This window comes from Drosophila nasuta, chromosome X, assembly GCF_023558535.2.
Source record: "Drosophila nasuta strain 15112-1781.00 chromosome X, ASM2355853v1, whole genome shotgun sequence".
NCBI classification, from domain to species: Eukaryota; Metazoa; Arthropoda; class Insecta; order Diptera; family Drosophilidae; genus Drosophila; species Drosophila nasuta.
Window position 1 is genome coordinate 9455088 of NC_083459.1, and position 19598 is coordinate 9474685.

The window sequence follows — 19598 nt, forward strand, 5'->3', positions numbered from 1 at the left end:
TGTAGGTCGTTAGCCATGATGTGGTAATTTCTTGCCTTTTATAATATCGTTTTTCTTATCTTATTTGAATTTTCATTAAACAAAATTGAATTAAAAATATCCACGTATTAATACATATATAGTACGATGATAATAAACCTACATATATTCTTGGTGGATGCGCAAATGTGGGGACTCTGAAAATCATCACAGTTGTTTTAAATATTGTGTATTACTGAAAGGGTGTCGATGCTGAATCATTCGCTATTTATTAATCACATTATTTTTAATGAAATGTTAAATTATTCGATAAAGCAACAGATAATAATGTTAAAATGTTATTTTATTTTAATTACCTAATCGTCATACATCTCGGTGGCTTGGGCAAATATCAAAATTTTGTAGGTTTTTTTCTTTCAGATTTCGATAAAGAAATTTCAACTTTTTAAAATACAATGTCGATGGTAATTTCAAATATAACCGCCGCAACTGACTGAACATGGTAAACAGCTGATTGCAATCGATAACTGGTTCATTAAGTGTTGGTAAGCATATGGTGTTTGAATTGCCTATCAAATTCGTTGTAAATTTACATTTACAATTTATTTATTATACATGTTTGGAAATATATGTTAAAATGTGCTAGCCTCATATACTTCGTTTATACATTTTTTAATGTAATAAGCAGACTTTGTGTGAAAATATGTTATTGCGTTCAGCGTTGCCACATCGCCGTTTACAACACTATGTTGTTGTTCACTCGTGAGCGCTCCGAAATGTGAACGACCAGGAAGCAGTCGCTCACTTGTTCAGTTCAGTTCATTAAACATTCACTTAATGGACAAACCCAACACTAGCGCCTAGCAGCAGTTGTTGGGCGAGTGGCAAAGGCAAGAGCAAGAGAAGCAAGAGCAAATGCAAAAGCAAAAGTGAATTAAGCAAAGCGGAGAAGCAATATGCAAAATTAAAAGTGCGGTGCATACGCACATGTTGTTTGCTTTCTTTGATTAAAACGTTATACGTGTACGGACGTAATGAAAAGCATATCCTCCGTTGGAATCGCATATCCATAACACAACATACACACAACCAAGCCTACCAACACCAACACACACAAAGTCACTTATCAAAACCAAGTGTGATTCAATACCGGAGCTTGGAGTTTCGAGTTTTTTTTTTTTTGGTTTTGGTATTGCGGAAAGTAAAAGTGGCCGCTGCCAACAACTAACCTGTGTGTGTGTGTATGTAAGTGTGTATTTGTATTTAAATTCATGTTTCGGTTACGACGTTATTGTTGTGGTGTGTGTGTGCGCGCGAATGTTTGAGTGCAAAAGAAGTTGCAAAAAATACACAAAAGTTACGCAAATTCACAGCAACAGCAAAATTGTGTAAAATAACAACAACAACCGCAACAACAGTGCCGTGTCTCTGTCTCTGTCTGTTTGTCTGAGTGTGCACTCGTAAGAGTGTGTGTGTGTAGTGTGAGCGGACGCAGCGCGTCGCGAACCGGCAGCGCAGCGCAGCAGAGAAATGAGCGAGAACAACGGCAGCAGCAGCAACAACACCACCATCACAGCCGCCAATGGACCGCGTGTTGTTACCATCTACAAGACGGAAACTGGATTCGGTTTCAATGTGCGCGGACAGGTGTCCGAAGGCGGCCAACTGCGATCCATCAATGGCGAACTTTATGCCCCCCTGCAGCATGTCAGTGCAGTGCTGGAGAACGGCGCCGCCGAGAAGGCGGGGATCAAGAAAGGCGATCGCATACTTGAGGTGTAAGTGTAGAATATATATTACCTACATATAAATAAATAGTAGAACGATATACAATAACCAATAACCGATAACAATTGCCAAGAACAACGAGCAACGTGAATGTCACAAATATACATACATACATATGTATGTACAAAAAAGCTTCCTTTTTACGCGGCATTCGTGTTTGACCTGCTTGCCAACTGCCCCGCCCTGTCCCTGTGCCATGTTCATGTTCCCAACAGCAGCGACAATGAGTGACAGAGAGTAAGAGAGCAAGCGAGAGAGTGGAAGAGAGTAGCCCACCCACTGAATTGCTCCACTCGAAATGGAAAAAGTAACTTAAAACTGAGTTGTGTTCAGTATTCAGTGTGCGGCTTTGCTGCTGAAGTCCTGGCTGGGAATCAATAATGTTATGCTGCTCTGTATGTGTGTGTCTGTGTACGTTGTGTACGTGCGACAGAGAGAGTACGAGAGGGTTGTTACTGAACTTTGCTGTTGTAATGGCTGGTAACAGTTTCGAGCAGATTATATTTCTCATTGTCGCTGGTGTTGTTGTTGTTTTTGTTTTAGGTATGGCGTAATGTTTATGCCATTGTTTGGTCACACTCACATTTAGACTCGCCACCTACTACTACAACTACAACTACTATTACTCACACACATATGTACATGGATAGCCGACATGTAGAGCACAAGCTAATTAAAATGCCCCCTAGCAGAGCAACCCACCTCGCCGGTCTGCCCGTCACTCCCCTTACACTCTCCTCCTCTCCCCTCTCTCGCTCTCCTTGTCTCCAGTCGTGTACACGCGCTGGGTTTTTATGCTCTCGTCCATCGCTCCACTCTCCACTCTCTTTCTGTCTCTGTCTCTGTCTTTCAACTTCACTCTTCGTGTAGCTTTTGTAGCTTGCATCGTTGTATCTTTGACATTTTGTATGCCAAAATGTTGTTGTTGTTCTCCCCCTCGCACTTGCATCAGCTGGCCATGCTGTTACTATGCTTATGCTATCAATCAAAACACGTTGCATTTTAATTGAGTTTTGCGGGCGCCAACGTTGTGATAACCTTTCCTGTGAATGAAAAGAAATGGAAGAAAACAAATAAAACGAAAACGTAAACCTGCGCACAAATTCAATTAATAAATTTAGCAACAGTTTCATTGCACGGCATGGCGCGCTGCGTCTAACAACTTAATTATCGTCGGCAGCAAACGAAGCTCGTCCTCTATCACTCCTCTCCTCCATCATCTTCTCCACACACCACACTTCGTTAACTGTCCCGCTCTTCCGCTCTTCCACTCTTCCACTCTCCCACTCTCCAACGTTAACGTCACACGCCAGAAGCAGGCGAATGAATTTGTTTTCTCCACATTTTTATTTTTCGCACTTTTTCGTCGAGTGCATTCTCTGGGGGCCAGCTGGTAGTTAGTTCCTCTTGTTGTTGTTGTTCTTGCTTTATAGCGCCCATCATTTGATTATCAACTGAAACAGCAACAACAACAACAACAACAACATGAATAACAACAGCGGTAATTTGTCGGAGCGTGAGCAAACAAAGCAACTGCAAAACGCAAACAAACACGAAAGATATACACCTACATTCATAATACATATCTAGATAGATTTGTTGGTGTATTTTCTTTTTTTATTTTGTTTTTGAATTTGTGATGATTAAAATATACACTTACGCCTCGTTCACGCTCGATCTTTGGCAACTTTGTTGTTGCTTGAAATGAAACCCGTTCAAGAAATTCATTCACAGTTTGCATAAACACATAACGACAATAATAATATGCAACAGGCAAAACTGTATGTTGATTAAATCAATTCAGAATTTCAGAAATACGAGTTTATAAGCAAATATTTAACTAATTTTTATTGTGCCGATACCGAAAGTAATTTATCTTGGCTAATGACAAAGTTTTATACCCTGCTTTAAATTAAGTCAAGCGGGGTATATTTATGGAGTACATATTTGAGTTGATGGCGAGGTATGTGCTAGTCAGGCAGCGCTAAAGCACTCTTAACTTCTTCAAAGCTGCGGTAAAAGAGTTTCTTCAGCTGCGAACTACTTCGCTTATTCATACAAATTTAAACATAAATTCCTTAATAATCTTAAATGATTTTTATAGACCAATAAATAAAGTTAACTGGCATTTTTTAAGAATTTATATAATTGCAGCCCTTAGTTTTTGTCAGCCCTGCGCTGAGGTCTCTCGCACTCTGAACTAGTTCAAACCTGCACTCAAACAGTTACTTCAGGTGTGAACTAGTTCGCTGATAATAATTTTAAATCAATTTTATTGTTTAGTAATTATTTAAAGTTAATTGACATTTTTGAAAAATTCAAGCAATTGCAGCCCTTAGTTTTTGTCAGACCTGTGCTGATGACTGTCTGGCACTCTCAACTAGTTCAAAGCTGCACTCAAACAGGTACTTAAGGTGTGAACTAGTTCGCTGATTTATAGAAATTTAAAAATTGATGCTTCATAATCTTAAATCAATTTTATTGCATGACAATTAATTAAAGGTATTTGACAAACAATTTCTTTGGAGCATTCAAACTATTGCAGCCCTTAGTTTTTGTCAGCCCTGCGCTGATGACTCTCTCGCACTCTGAACTAGTTCAAACCTGCACTCAAACAGTTACTTCAGGTGTGAACTAGTTCGCTGATAATAATTTTAAATCAAATTTATTGTTTAGTAATTATTTAAAGTTAATTGACATTTTTGAAAAATTCAAGCAATTGCAGCCCTTAGTTTTTGTCAGACCTGTGCTGATGACTGTCTGGCACTCTCAACTAGTTCAAAGCTGCACTCAAACAGGTACTTAAGGTGTGAACTAGTTCGCTGATTTATAGAAATTTAAAAATTGATGCTTCATAATCTTAAATCAATTTTATTGCATAACAATTAATTAAAGGTATTTGACAAACAATTTCTTTGGAGCATTCAAACTATTGCAGCCCTTAGTTTTTGTCAGCCCTGTGCTGATGACTCGTTCGCTCTTTCGCTTTTGAGGGGCGTTGCATGTGTCGGTTGGCAACTGTCTGAAATAAATGCCACAAACATCACTCCACATCCTCCGTCTTATCAATGTTTTTGCTGTTTTTGTTTTGTTTTTATTTTCGGGTGGGTGGAAAGACATTGTTGTTGTTGTTGTTGTTGCAGCTTATTGTTTATTCATCTACGAAGCTTTCAAATAATTGCTTTTGTTGTCTCGCCCTCCCCACAAACAGTTTGGCTAATTGCTTAGCAGATTGGGCCACAGATAGTCGAGCAGTTGCATTGGCCATTGGCTACGTTGTCGTTGTTGTTGTCGTTGTCGTCTTGTGGGCGTTGTTGCTAGCCGCAGTTGCAGCTGCAGCTGCAGCGCTTCTTGCTGTGTGGCCCACAATGTGGGCGCCACGTTGCACAAGCTGCCATTGCAACGCACACAGTAGGGATCATTGGCGGTGCACTCGGGCACCTCGCCGGCACATCCCCGGACTGTGTGCACCATTTGCAGCCGACTGATAACGGTGCTGACGCACAATTCGGTTGCATGGCTGCAATTGCTGACACTCATCGCATTGGGATTCAGCATTTGGGCGCAATCCTCGTCCGATTCCAATGAATTGCAGCGGTAGCAAGTGCGCACCGACCAGCGATTGCAATTGTCGCCGCTGCGGCACAACTGACATGCCTCGCCTTCCCCCCCGGGCACAAAACTTGCATCCGCACAGCCGCGACGTAAGAGCGTGTCTGTAATGTGATAAAAAACAGCGAACAAAATTCGATAATGTTAATAATATTATTACTGCTGTTGTGTACTGTGATTTCCACTTCCGGAGAACAACACAGCTTTAAATCTAATCGTATTTTTTTTTTGGCTAATAAAAAGGTGTGTATAAGCTCTCATAATTGATAGAATAATAATGAGTGTTACTCATTCTCATTTTCGTTTCACATTTAATGTGATTCGACACAAATATGTTGCATATGGCAATTTTCCTGCAACTGTCAATTCAAATGGCATCTATTATTTATGTTTAAATTGTAGTTCCCCTGACAATCGGACATAAATGAAACACTTTTAATTAACGCTGTCACGTCCATTTGCTGCAGTAGGGAAATTAATTTTCCGCTTTTTTCCAAGCCGCAGTCGATTTTCATTTATTTCTGTTTGCTGTTTGAACATTTCTAATGAGAAATTGTTACAAAGTAACTTGCATTGTCGTTTAGTAAGTTTCTCACTACAAAGTTTTACTCTTCGTGTTCCCAATTAAGCTGGATCACCTTCATTTATTTAGTAATTATTTTGTGAACCAAAGGAGCTTGAATTATGCTTAAAAAGTTGATTATTTAATCTGTTTTTCTTTTCAATAAAGAACGATAATCAGCTTAGTTCGTGAGTTCGTGATTTTTAAGAAAATTACTCACAGAATTAGAACTAAGATTATTTACAACAATTTAAATGCATTTCTTTAACTACTTTCATGTCTTTTGTGTAGTAACAAATGTTTATATTATTCTGAAGATACATATTTCTTTTTCTCTTATCAATACATTTTTTTTAATCTTTGCTAAAAGATAATAAGCTTAGATTGTCAAAGCTAAAATTTCATATGAAATTGCAGAATAAATCAGAATTGTTTATTCATCGTTTCACATTATACTTAATCAATTTAATGAGCTTTAGGCTTTAACGGCTCTTCTAATTTTAGCTCCAAGATAAAGTTTAAGACTTTAGTACATTGTCTTTACGTTTGTCAGGTGATTATTTCTAACTAATGGAACTATTATTATTTTATTTTAAATAGTATTTTTTATTTAGACAAATGGTTTACATATGTTTTTGAGATATATTTTCAAAATTTTTTAAAAGATTGTGAAAAAAAGTAAACTTAAACCCTCAATAAAGCCTTTTTTCGATGTTATATCTATTGAACTTGAAAATCAAGTAGAACAATTAAATTTTAGTTCATAAATTAAGTATAATTTTTCTTCATTTGCTTTTCTTTGTTTTCTATCTCAACCAATGTTAAACCTGTGTTGCAGATATCGTTGCAATCCATGTTAAAAGATATTAAAGATACATTGCCAAAAAAAAACCCCTTAATTAATTTTAAAATCATGTACTATTTCTGATGAATTGAAGATACTTTTATATCTTTGTTATATCATATGTTGAGATATGATTAATATGCATTGCAGATAGATTTGCAATCTTCTTTTTTAAAATACTTCCATCAAAGCCCTTATTTTGGAGTGTTTATTACTAATGAAATTAACTTCAAAATCAAGTAGAATATATGCAATAATTTAAATTTCATGTAGTACAGCTTTTTATTTCTTTCCTACTACAATGAATGCTTAACATTTGTAGCAATTAGATTTGCAATCTAATCACAAAATAATAAGCATAGACTGCCAACAAAAACCTTTAATTTGCTGTGTTTATTTCTAACATAATTAGCTGATAAATTGAAAATGTAGTTACTTTTTTATCTGTTGTATCTTAGCAAATGTTTAGTACACGTTGCAAAAGCGATTTCTAGTGAAATGAATTTCCGAATCAAATATTGTTTTATTTTTGCTACTTTTGCTACTTTTATGTGGTTTACGTTTCATGGATACTTAATCCTTTTTTTTCGTATGCCCCACTCACCCTAACCTTGCTCGCAGGAGAAGCAGGCATTGGTGCCATCGACGCACTGTTTGCTACTCAAGGCGTTGCCCCCACGGCAATTGGCATCGCTGGTGGAGTTGCAGGTGGCACAGGCAATGTTCTGGCACTGCGAGTTGCAGTTGTCGCCGTAGCATTCGCTCAGCTCGCCGGTGGGAAAGAAGCCCATTGTGGTTGAGCAGCCGCGTTGCAGGACATCCGTTTGGGTGTTGAGATGCGTGTAGCAGCGTTCACGATGTCCGTACATTACCTTGTTGACGCACTGCGTCACTGTGGCATTGTTGAGGGCACATTTCTGCTCCGCCTCCGCCTCCGTCTCTGGCTGCTGATTCCGCTGGCAATCTGGATTCGGTGAGAGCCGATTGTGTGTACACTGCAAACAGCGACTCTCGCCAACTGTCAACTCTGCGTTGCAGCCATTGTAGTTGCACTTGAGGCAGACATGGGGACAACCGTCGGGTAGATTTGTGTGCTCGCAACCGCGTTGAGTGTTGCTCAGATGCAACACATTGGTGTAGCAACGATCGTCTGCATTGTAGACGGGACACGGCAACAGCAGCTGTGGCCTTTGACTGACATCGATGCAGTCGGCGCCGCTGCATTGATAGCAACGCAGACGATCCACGGGATAGACATGACGATTGCAGAGACTTGTGCTGCACCGATCGCAGGGCTCGGCACAATAGGCATTTGGATAGAGGCGACGTAGGCAGCCGCGTCGTGTTAATCCCGCCGTAATCGAGGTGACACACACATCATTGGCCACCGAGCACTCTTCCACCTCCAGCTGTTGGCCCGGACTTGTGGCACACTCCGCATCCTCGGCCGAATCGCAGGCATAGCACTCTAATCCGTATCCAAGTTGGAGCAGCTGGAATAATATTATTAATCCGAGCAGCAGTTGCTTTATGGCCTTCATCTTGACAACAACTGTCGCAAGTGTCATTTCATTTCATTTGAAGAAGCCAAGCAGCTTTTCGATTAGATTAAACACCTTGTCAAGTGGTTCGTCCAAAAATTGGCCAGTTGCATTGCATCGATAGCTCTATTGTTCAAGTTCCATTGTTTAACATGGCTTTGATTACCACAAACACACACACACTCACACACACACATATATCTAGTATCTCTCTCCTTCTTGTCATTTAAGCCGATTGAAAAGTGATAGTCGAAATTGCAGTGGCCATTGAAATACTCTACATATTTGTTGCTTGCTTTACTTTAATAAATGTTCTGCTAATTTAAATGGTAATTTCAACTTAAAGAAGTAATTCCGATTAGTAAGCATGTTATGTGAATACTCAGTACCGTCAATTTTTAGTATCAATCAAATATAATGAATGATACATGATACTGATTACTGATACTTATCGATGAACAGCTGTTTGTGTTTTTGCTCTTTTTCTTAAATTGAATCAACAAAATGCATTTAAGGTTGTGTTTCATATTTTCCTACAAATTCATTATTTTGCTCATGTTTATTATTGATGTACATGAATCACAAACCTAAATAGCTACAAGTTTATTGAACAGTGTGCCCATATTTGCATAAAATTAGGGATTTCTTGAATAGTATGCCCATATTTGCATAAAATCAGGGATTTATTAACTGTTTTTGTTCTAAATTGAATGAATTCAATCAATTATATTTTTAAATAATAATTACATACCCAGATCGCTACAACTTATTGTTTTATGGAGCAGTGTGCCCATAATATCCTAATATTTGGTATTTATTAGTTAATTAGATAAATTCATGGGTTTGCTTGATATTTTTTTTTTTACTATTTTACTATTTATTTATATAAAGAATTATAGATCGCTACAACTATTTATTGTTTTCAAAAGTGTGCCCATATTTTCATAAATGTTGGTATTTATTAGCTGGTTTTCGTAGTAAATTGAATGAAAAGCTATGATTAGTAGTCTCTGCTGAATATCTTAAACTTAAAGCAAATTGCTTATTCCTATTTGGTTCGCAATAATATTTGATGCACAAATGGAGATCTCATAGCTTCAACTATGTTTTTCGTTCGTTGCGTATTCTGAATGTCTCCTGTCTATGCAAGAGAAGCGTAAAAGTGCAAATGAAATGAGAGGAAAACTACAATGGAAAACTACAATTTGAATATGAAAAACTATGTGTGTGTGTGTGTGAGTGGGTGTTGCATTCAATAAGGCTTTCACTTGTTGTTGTGCTGTGCGTCGTCGTCGTCTGCTTCTCTTCGCCTTCATCGGTTGCGAGTTGCACGTTATTTTATTGTTGCTGTTGCTGTTGCTATTGCTGCACTTGCCACTTAACATTGCATTGTTGCTGCTGTTCTTGGGGAATCTGGGGGAAGGTTGCGATGCAATCAATGAGGATTATGAACTATTTTCAATTCTTTGCTCGACGTACTGCTCGTTAAAACATTTACGACAACAATGCCCAGGCAAATAGCAAGAATAACAATAACAACAGCAACTATTTTGCTGTTGTAGCGCCTCAAGAGCGACAGCAACAATAAAAATACCAAATAAACTAACAAAAAATAATACAAAAATACAGAAAAAGCAATGACAACAATAAAAACCAATAGTTGGTTCTTTATAAGTGTATTTTTGGCTCTTTGGGGGAAACCCCGCAAAATACTCTTTCTAATGAACTGACCAAGGATACTGCCACGCAGCCATAAAGTATGCAACAGATTTGGAGTGTATTGAAAAGTTCTTTTATTAAGAATTTCAATTTTAGAATGTTCATGAAATTTGATGACTCAGAATAAAGTAGATATAAAAACAAATACCTTATTATGTTCTGCATTTCAAAAATATTTGTTTCATTCTTTTAGGCTACATTTGAAGGGAAAAACAAATATTTTTTGAACCTTTAAATTTGCTTTATAATTAATATATATTTAAATTGATATATTAAAAATGAATTTAATGTTTCACGAGAAACTAGTTGCAAAAACAATTACAATATTGTATTTTGTTTTCAAAAATAATAAGGATTTTGGTAGGCCAGATTAGAGTACAGAAAAAATATTATTTCGAGCTTAGAGGTAGCTATAAAATGAAAATATTATAAACGAATTTTATATTTCACAAGATAATAGTTATAAAAACAATTATGTCCATCGTTATTATTATAATAAAAAGTATTTTTATCGGCTAAAATTTTGTATATTTTATATAAGAATTTGATGTTCCACAAGAAAATAGTTATAAAAACTATTCGATTATAAGGTTTTACTTTTAAAACCATAAAGAATTTTTAGGCCACATAGAACGACAGAAAAAATAATATTCGAACCTTAAAGTTTACTTTAGTATGATAGATAGAGTAAACATTTATTCTGTATCACATTCTTTATGTTTATTTTTATCAATTATTAGATTAATTTAATTTAACATATTTTTGAAACTTTTCTCCCTTTTGTGGATCTATAAACAGTTTTTCCATGATACTAATGCACTTATAATATAATTTGCAACCTAAAAGCTACCCTTAATATGTTGTCAAGGGTCTTGGGCATTCGTTGAAGTTTGCTTTGTTTGCTTTCATGTTTTAATTTTATTTTATGCTGCCACGAAATTTGTGTTTTGTGGTTTTGTGCCCATGTTCAACTGTTGTTCATGTTATTAATGCTCTCGTTGTTGTTGCTGTTGTTGTTGTTGTTATTATTATTGTTGCTTTTGCGGCATATGCCCCAGAATAATCAATAGATTTGCGTCACTCACTGCCTGGGTTGAGTTCGGACTTGGGCCTGAGTTTAGATTGGGTTGGGTTAGCTGAGAGAGACCGAAAGCGAAAAACCGAGAGAGATAGAGAGAGAGAGGGAAGAAGGTTGAGGTTTCAGTTGTGCCTTGGATGTAGATTTATTTGGCTGCGTTATGCATAATCCAGAAATAGACACTTGCCACAACACAAGATCAAACAATGTATACAGCAAAGTTGAAGCTTTTAATACCTTCAGAAACATTGTTTATCCTGCTTGTATTTCATCTGTGTTATCAATTATCGTCAATGAATTTCATCACCTAAGTGCACACACATATGTATAAATAAAAGGGAATCTCATTAAAATGCCTCTTTGCACCGTCATTAATGACAAAGAAAAATATAAATTGCATTTACATAGAAACTAGCTGTGACCGCGACCTTGACGATAGAATAGAATAGAACAGGCAGCAAAACTCCAAAGCGGAACTAATTGAATGAACTAGTTTTGAACCAGTTGCTCTCCCCGTTGATATATGGCATATTGGTATATAAATATTAGTAATTTATGTTTGTGTGAACAAACAAAATACACATACATCAAATTATTGTTTATTTAAGACCATTAAATGGAAAATTTGCCTGACCCCCATCGTTCTCTGTGTTGTGTTGCGTTTTGTTGCGTTGTGGGCAAGTTCACGTCCATAAATTTGCCTCAGTTAGTTTCTTTCCCTCAATTTCTTTTATTTGCATTGTGTTGCTTGTGTGTGAGTCGATGATGGACAGTTCGGAAACAGCTGGTTAATCCCAGTTGAGATAGTACTATAAAAGTCGGTATGTTGTTCGTGAGAAAAAATCAAAGAAAATTAATAGATATTATTTTTTAAATCGTTGAAATAGTTTTGTGAAACATTGAATTGCATGTGTGTTTTATAGCAAAATTGTTTTTGCAAATTCTTTTGGATTATTTCCAAGTATTAAATCATCACAGACAATGAGCTATACAATAGACCCCCAAAATAAACCTTAGATCATAATAAAATAGAAACATTATGAGCACAGCAATTATGTAAATACTCAAATATATTGAAATTACTAAGTCTAGTCATGTGAACGAAACCAGATGGATTTTTTAGGCATGTCTCTTTGTAGATACATACTCTGTAATATTCATTGGCAGTTCACCTACAACTTAATTCTCAGTACGATAAGTTGGCAGTCCATTGCCAGCAAGTGGGCAGCGATGATAAACGAAGTTTTTAGAATTTATAGCCATTAAATTTCTATGTGCAGTTATTTGATATCTTGTGAAATTTCCCTTGACATTAAGGCCACAACACAACACTGTGGTATTAATATTTCTTATTGTCATGCTTTAGCTAGAAGGTGTGTTGAAGTTGCACACGCTATGGTATCTAAAAGCCGCTTTATCGTGAACGAATTAATTTGATTGATTTATGTATGTTGCGTTCCTGGTCATGTGTCTTAGATACCCTTCAACTGGCGAGTCCCATTACTTTCTGCGCCACAAATGAGTGCAAGGAGAGCCACTAAAGCTCACACACCTCTCTCGCTCTCGCTCTCGCTGTTGCTCTTGATTGATAAATCTTAATCCACCTTTACAACTTTTCTATGGCTCTCTCAGTCTCTCTTGCACACACAAAGAGCATCAGCGATCAGTGCATTAGGTGCATGTGTATGTATGTGTGTGTGTGTGTGTTTGTGAATTTACACATGTTTTGTGTGTGTAAACAACTTTTGCTGTTTTTATCAGCATGAGAAGTGAAAAGGAAAGAGAGAGGGAGGCTGACAAGCAAAAGTTAAGAGTGCACAAAATGTGCTCGACTAGCAAATACCTGCACACCATAAATCTAGCCATTTTCAGAGTATTCGAAAATCATAAATAATTTTAGCTTTCGCTCGTTTATATTTATGCCAGTTTATATAAATATTTATGGATACTCTTTTATTTATGCATTTGGCAAATCCATAAACAAAATAAATTGTTTGCATCGTTGTTATGCTGAAATTCATAATATTTAATGATCATCAACATGCAACAGCAGCGCCCTCTACAGTTTCATTATTGCTGCTGTTGTTGTAGATTGATTTCTAGTATTTATTTGGAAACTTTTCAAACTGGTTTCTTTCCACCGCGTCTTTGTTTTACCATCACAATCTTCAGCTCAGTGTAAGCTCAACTCTTACACTTTTCTTTATTTTTTGTGCTGGTTGACTGAACCATCAACGCACAGCGTCAAACGGTAAATGCGAGGAGGCTGAAAATTGTGCACAAGAAAGGTTTGCGCGACTTGATTTCGCGCTATGACTAACTTTTTAAAAGTTTTTTCTTTATTTCTATAAATTTATTAATTACAATTTGTGTACCAAGTCTTCACTAAGCTTTAAAAATAGTGTTGTAGCTTTTAGCTTTTGTTTGTAGTGCTGCGACTGCGAATGGCAAAAGCTTAAAAACAGCTGATTAGTGATTAAAGCTTTCTAGAATTAATCTATTTCAACGTAATTATGATTAAGTATTAAAGCTAATTCCGGGTTAGATTTTAATCAAATTTGTTTTTTTTTTGTATTTATTTGGAGTACAGCTATAATTAATAATTCTGGATTCCTTGATCTTCTGTCAGCTTCTTAAATTTTCTGTTGATACAATATTATAATATTAAATTATTTTATTCGTATATAAAGACTAGCTTGTAATTATAAATTGTCAATTTGTGAATGAATATACATATGTAGCTTTCCATTGTTTTCTACTTTATCGAAAATCAACGTATTATATATGTTTTCTATTTTATATATATAAAGAAGCAAGTAAGGTTTGCATGCCACCTTTGACAGTCTTGCTGATTGAAGCTTTGTTGTTTATGTTAAGAACAAAGCAGCAGCTAAGATGTTATCTAATTGAAAAGTGATTTGATAAGCATTAGCAATATTATCTTTCAAAGTCAACAAGGTAATATTAAAGGATAAATAGGTGTATATTCAATAAAAGTAATATTCTGAAATAATGTTTAAATTAGTTCATATTTATTTGAGGGCAGAGTATCGAAATCGTCGATCACGTTGCCCACTTCGCCTTTTTGCTGTCATGCATAAGGAAGAAGCATGCCAGAGGAGTTATTATGTAGAATGTAAAAATATGCTAGGTATGTTGTCTCTGAGTCATGTTATTGTTTGTTGTTGTTATCGTCTCTGTTGCTGTTGTTGTTGGTGTTGTTGTGCTTGTGCCTGTGCGTCACCATCAACACGACAAACACACGATAGCTGCGATTTATTTATTTGTGCTGCGGTGGCAAAAGTCAAACCGGAAAGACGCACAAAGACTAAGAGAGATAGAGAGAGAGAGAGTACGAAAGAGACAGTCCAACATGAGGTGAAATAGAAGCAAACCATGTAGTAAATGTGGAACTGGCCTAGGCTCAAGGTGGCTCTCACAGCGGGCAGACCCAGAAGCCAGCCAACAACAGCACGCAGACCTCAAAGTTCGCCGTCAAATTTTCCGGTTTCAATGCAACTGCAATAAGAAAAAGACAAACATGCAAGCGTTATCGACTGTGAGTTACTTGAAACATTTAATTTTTTAAATTTTTTTTTTTGCAATTGTAAATAAAATTATTTTGGGTTCGATAGATATTTTATATAGTTTTTTTTTGTATGGGATTTTTATGTGACGATTAAGCTAGAAAAATGTGCCCAAAAACTAATGTAGAGTGAGCGTGAAGCGAGGTATAGAAATAAAGTGAAATACGAGCACGTAATCAAATTAGAGACCTTTCAATTGCTTATCAGAGGTGCCCTGGGGTCTCACACTTTTCTTTAGGGGGTTTCCTGAGGCGCTTACAATTGTTGCGACTTACGATTGGCGCAATTAGTTTTACTAAAATTTGTACTAATGACGTTGTTACTAATCCGCTTACCAAAACACAGGATAATACACAACTAAAGTCTTTATTCGATTGAGAATCAATTGTAGGGTAATCATTTGTTATGGCGAACTAACGTCACTTTTTCACGAATGACGAATCGCGATGCACTCATCGTTGCTACGTGGTCTGCGAATGCAAAAATTTGCATATGCACTTACGTCATTATCGATATGTGTGGCTGTCGATCAAGGAGATCAACGCGGCATTTTGCGGTTATTCACTGATTTTCAAAGCGAATACTGATCATTTGATACAGTGAATAATGCAACGAGCGTCACATGCAATATGGAGCGATCATCATGGAAGAAAGGTGCAACGGTTGTTTGTCTACAAATTTCAAAAATTTGCATTAACTACGTCACCAGTTGTTGATCAATATGTATTGGATTAATTAAAGTTTGCTCTTGAATGAGATTCCAATAAATAACTTGAAAAACTACCCAACAACGTAATGCAAAATTTGTAATAGGCATAGCTTTAAAATGACGTTAGCAAGTTAAAAGAGTGCGTTACAAATTCAAAATACAAACTTGATTTGAATACGATCAATAAGAGTATTGAGCGAAGTCTCTTAGTTCATGCAGATCAATAAGAGCTCGGTGTGGCTCTTAAAAGTTGCTGAGGCGAAAATGGCTAAATTAACTCATCTGTTTATGATTATCTAGAACAAGTAAGAAAACTATGGTCGAGAATGGTCGACTATGGTATACCTGTCATATACCGGAGAAATAATTAAGTATATCGAATGCAATGTCTGGTATATCGATATACTTTTGCATTTAAAATATAGCGTATAGAATAGATTGCAAAAAAACAAGTTAGGAAACTACTCCCAATTTGGAATGAAAGCAAAACAGTGTGATATTATTATCTTGACCCAATGAATATATATGGTATATCAATATACAACTACATTGAAAATATACCACAAATTACAAAATATACCAGATTGTTTAGCAATGACAGACAAATAGACATGCCCATAGGGTCTCCGCTTTTGACGTTGATTTAGAATATATATATTTTATGGGATCTACATTTCCTCTTGGCACAAAGTTATAATACCTCTCTGGCTAGCGGGTATACTCAAGGGTATCGTGTATTCAAAATAAACAAAATACATTGGTAAATTGTTATAAAATATTTTGGATTTGAAGGATATATTTTTATGATTTCGTTGTTGATTCTTGTAGCTCTTGTCCAAGTTGTTGTATTGCTTGTCACACAATTCAGTTGAGAAGTAGCTGCGCCATGGATCAGTTCAACAACTTGTGTGTTTATCATAAACCAATTCAACTTGACCCGAATCACGTCCGTCTGGGACTTGAGTTGCAGCTGGCGACGACCGGCTTATCAGTGCATTGACGACAAGAGCTCTGTTGATCAAATACTCGCTCTCTTTCTATCTCTCTTTCTCTCTCTTGCTTCTACGCTCTGTTTGCGATTTTAATGCTATATTTGTTGATTCTTAAAATGATCGGTGCGTGCCAAACAGCTCGACAATTGTCAACTGACTATCGAGTTGCCTGTAACTCTGATCTGATCGCGATCTGAAAAAATGTTGCCATTCCATGGCGTGCACTTTGCCCAGTTGACCGCATTGGAGCGTCGCTGTTTGCGGTGCGTTAAGCTGGAATCCTTCGCTACAATATGGAAATCTTTCTAATTGCTATTTTCCTTTCTTTGCAGCAATGGCGTCAGCGTGGAGGGCGCCACACACAAACAGGTGGTGGATCTGATTAAATCTGGTGGCGATTGCTTGACCCTTACGGTCATATCAGTGACACAGCAGGAGGCCGATAGACTGGAGCCGCAGGAGGATCAAAGCGGCTACTCCTACATTGATTACTCCGACAAGCGTTCCTTGCCCATTAGGTGAGTCTCTCTTCTTGTTATTTCGCTGATTGTGCTGAACTTATCGCTTTACATTTCCCCCATTTCCTTGCAGCATACCCGACTACAGCATCGTGAATCGGAATGGCGAACGCTACATTGTCTTCAACATACACATGGCCGGACGGCAGTTGTGCTCGCGTCGATATCGGGAGTTTGCCAATCTGCATTCGATGCTGCGCAAAGAGTTCAGCGGCTTCACGTTCCCCAAACTGCCGGGCAAATGGCCATTTCAGCTGAGCGAACAGCAGCTGGACACACGTCGGCGCGGCCTCGAACAGTATTTGGAGAAGGTGTGCGCTGTTCGTGTGATTGCCGAGAGCGATGCTGTGCAGGACTTTTTGACTGACACCGAGGACGATATCTCCGCATCGCCGGTGGACATTAAGGTGATGCTGCCCGATCACGAGGTCACCAGCGTTTCGGTGAAGAAATCATCAAATGCTCAGGTCGTATGGGAGATTTTGGTGCAGCGCGCCAATCTCACCGCCTATACGCAACAATATTTCTATCTCTTTGAGATTGTTGAATACAATTTTGAGCGTAAATTGCAACCACACGAGATTCCCCATCAACTCTATGTGCAGAACTACAGCACCGCCTCATCGACATGCCTCTGTGTGCGACGCTGGCTCTTCTCGGTCCCCAAGGAGCTGACGCTACCAGATGGCGAGCAGGCATCGCGTTTCATCTTCTATCAGGCTGTCGATGAGGTCAATCGTGGCAATATACGTGCCGATGGTCGGCTGTACGAGTTAAAGGCTCTGCAGGATGCCAAGAAGGCCAACGATTATTTGGCCCTGGCACGCACACTGCCCGGCTACGGTGATGTCGTCTTTCCACACTGCTCCTGTGATAGTCGCAAGGAGGGACATGTTGTGCCCGCCGTGGGTAAGTGCTCCGCGAAGAAGAAGATTTATGTTAGGTGGTGTTAGAATTAGTCAAGTCTAGGTTAAGCTAATTGTAAACAAAGTTTCTGAATATCAAGGCGAAAATAGGCTGAAAACATTTGAATGAAAGAGAGCGAGCAGAGATAAACACAAATTATTGAAATACTTTAGAGCAGGTATTTAATGTAATATATATTTAATGAGATGGAATTATTGAGAAAAGATTAACAAAATTTGAAAGTTAGCTGCCTAGATTTTAAATATATTTTTATACTCGCCAACCATAGGATAGAAGAGAATTATAATTTTGTGTATGTAACAAGCAGAAGGATGCATCTCGGACCCTATAAAGTATATATATTCTTGACCAGAGATAGAGATAAACAAATTTGGTTTCGATCGCACAAAAATGTGGGTAGTTATTAAGGAAATACTTTTGTATTGACTGACAATCTTGTGTATTTTGAATATAGTACTGTATCAATATAACAAAAATTGCCTTTGTTATATTTGTAATATTTTTAAGGTACATTAATACGACACTTTTATTCATAATGAGTAGCGGGTAACACACTCGACTGTAGTTTTCTTCTTTGTATATGTTTGAAATTTTACTAAACAGTTCTCTGTTTGCAGGAATGAAGAGCTTTCGACTGCACGCTTGCCGCGAGGATGGCTCGCTGGAGGCGCAAATGGTCGAGCTGACATGGGACAGCATAACGCGTTCGGAGAGCGACGAGGAGTCCATGTCATTCTGCTTTCAGTACAATCGTCCAGATAAGCCAGCACGTTGGGTCAAAGTCTACACGCCATATGTAAAATCAAATGCTTAAACTCCAAAAATATGTCGAATTGATTTCATTCTCTATTTTAGCACGCATTCCTTGCGGACTGCTTTGATCGCATCATGGAGGAGCGCAAATGGGAGGATAGTGGCGATTAAGAGGCAACTAAGCAAGGCGATGCGAGCAGAAGATGGAGGAGCAGGAGCAGGAGCAGGAGGAGGAGGAGAAGAACGTGGAGGAGGAGGCTCATCAAGCGCATTAATTAATTCGATAAAGCAACTCAATCATCTCAAGATCAACATCATCATCAACACACCATCACAGCAAAGTGGCTCCAAGGCAGTCTTAGTCATAAACACACACACACACACACTCATGCATTCACATTTACAGTCACACATACACACACTTGCAAATTCTCAGTTATGTTTTGTGTTTTGTTTTTGTTTATCAAAATTCTGTTGTATGTACAATTTTCTTGTATCACAAAGTTGTGTGCGTGTGCTTGTGTATGCGTATGTGTATGTGTGTGTGTGCGTGTGCTTGTGTATGCGTATGTGTATGTGTGTGTGTGTGTGTGTGTGCTTTACAATATTTCGCGCTTAGTCGTAGAAATTGAGAACACACGAGATAATATTATTTAAGAGTATGTCTTATATTGTAAAATATATCAAATACGATACTTGTAAATGATGCATAGACGGGCGAACATGGGTTAATCGACAGCAATAACGGAGAAAGCAAAAGTTGAGTTCAAGAAAAACAAATGTTAACAGCGGAAAAAAAGAATGTTTCAAATAGTTCAGCAAGCACTTTAGCACATACACATAGAGATAGCCAGTTAGTGTTAGAAAGAGAGCGAACAAGTGGTAACACACACACACATGATACTCACACAAACACACACACAGCAATACAGCATGGCACCAAGTTAGTAAATGCTGCAACGATTCTCATTCAAAACAAATTATGAAAA

The 19598-nt window shown here is 37.6% G+C and overlaps 3 protein-coding genes across 5 annotated transcripts in view; 1 reads left to right on the forward strand and 2 right to left on the reverse strand.

Annotated features, from left to right (window-relative positions):
- The first annotated feature begins 604 nt into the window (after window positions 1-604).
- LOC132796317 (sorting nexin-27) lies at window positions 605-18927 on the forward strand. Of its 2 annotated transcripts, none has more exons than XM_060807455.1 (5): window positions 605-1757; window positions 16744-16929; window positions 17003-17838; window positions 18474-18652; window positions 18712-18926. In XM_060807455.1, the coding sequence occupies exons 1-5, from the start codon at window positions 1510-1512 to the stop codon at window positions 18778-18780; spliced, it is 1518 nt and encodes a 505-aa protein (XP_060663438.1). In that variant the 5' UTR covers window positions 605-1509; the 3' UTR covers window positions 18781-18926. The 2 variants fall into 2 exon arrangements, with proteins under 2 accessions (XP_060663438.1, XP_060663439.1); XM_060807456.1 differs by lacking the exon at window positions 605-1757 and adding an exon at window positions 16553-16674 and having other exon boundaries at window positions 18712-18927.
- Window positions 4619-8341, reverse strand: LOC132796827 (uncharacterized). Of its 2 annotated transcripts, none has more exons than XM_060808144.1 (2): window positions 7396-8341; window positions 4619-5483 (listed from the first exon to the last, which is right to left on the reverse strand). In XM_060808144.1, the coding sequence occupies exons 1-2, from the start codon at window positions 8324-8326 to the stop codon at window positions 4984-4986; spliced, it is 1431 nt and encodes a 476-aa protein (XP_060664127.1). In that variant the 5' UTR covers window positions 8327-8341; the 3' UTR covers window positions 4619-4983. The 2 variants fall into 2 exon arrangements, with proteins under 2 accessions (XP_060664127.1, XP_060664128.1); XM_060808145.1 differs by having other exon boundaries at window positions 5418-5483; window positions 7390-8341.
- Window positions 14098-19598, reverse strand: part of LOC132796313 (A disintegrin and metalloproteinase with thrombospondin motifs 12) — a 41627-nt gene continuing 36126 nt past the window's right edge. The window contains exon 14 of the transcript XR_009633546.1: window positions 14098-14642. The gene's annotated coding sequence lies outside the window, so the exon portion shown is untranslated. The remainder of the gene's footprint in view (window positions 14643-19598) is intronic.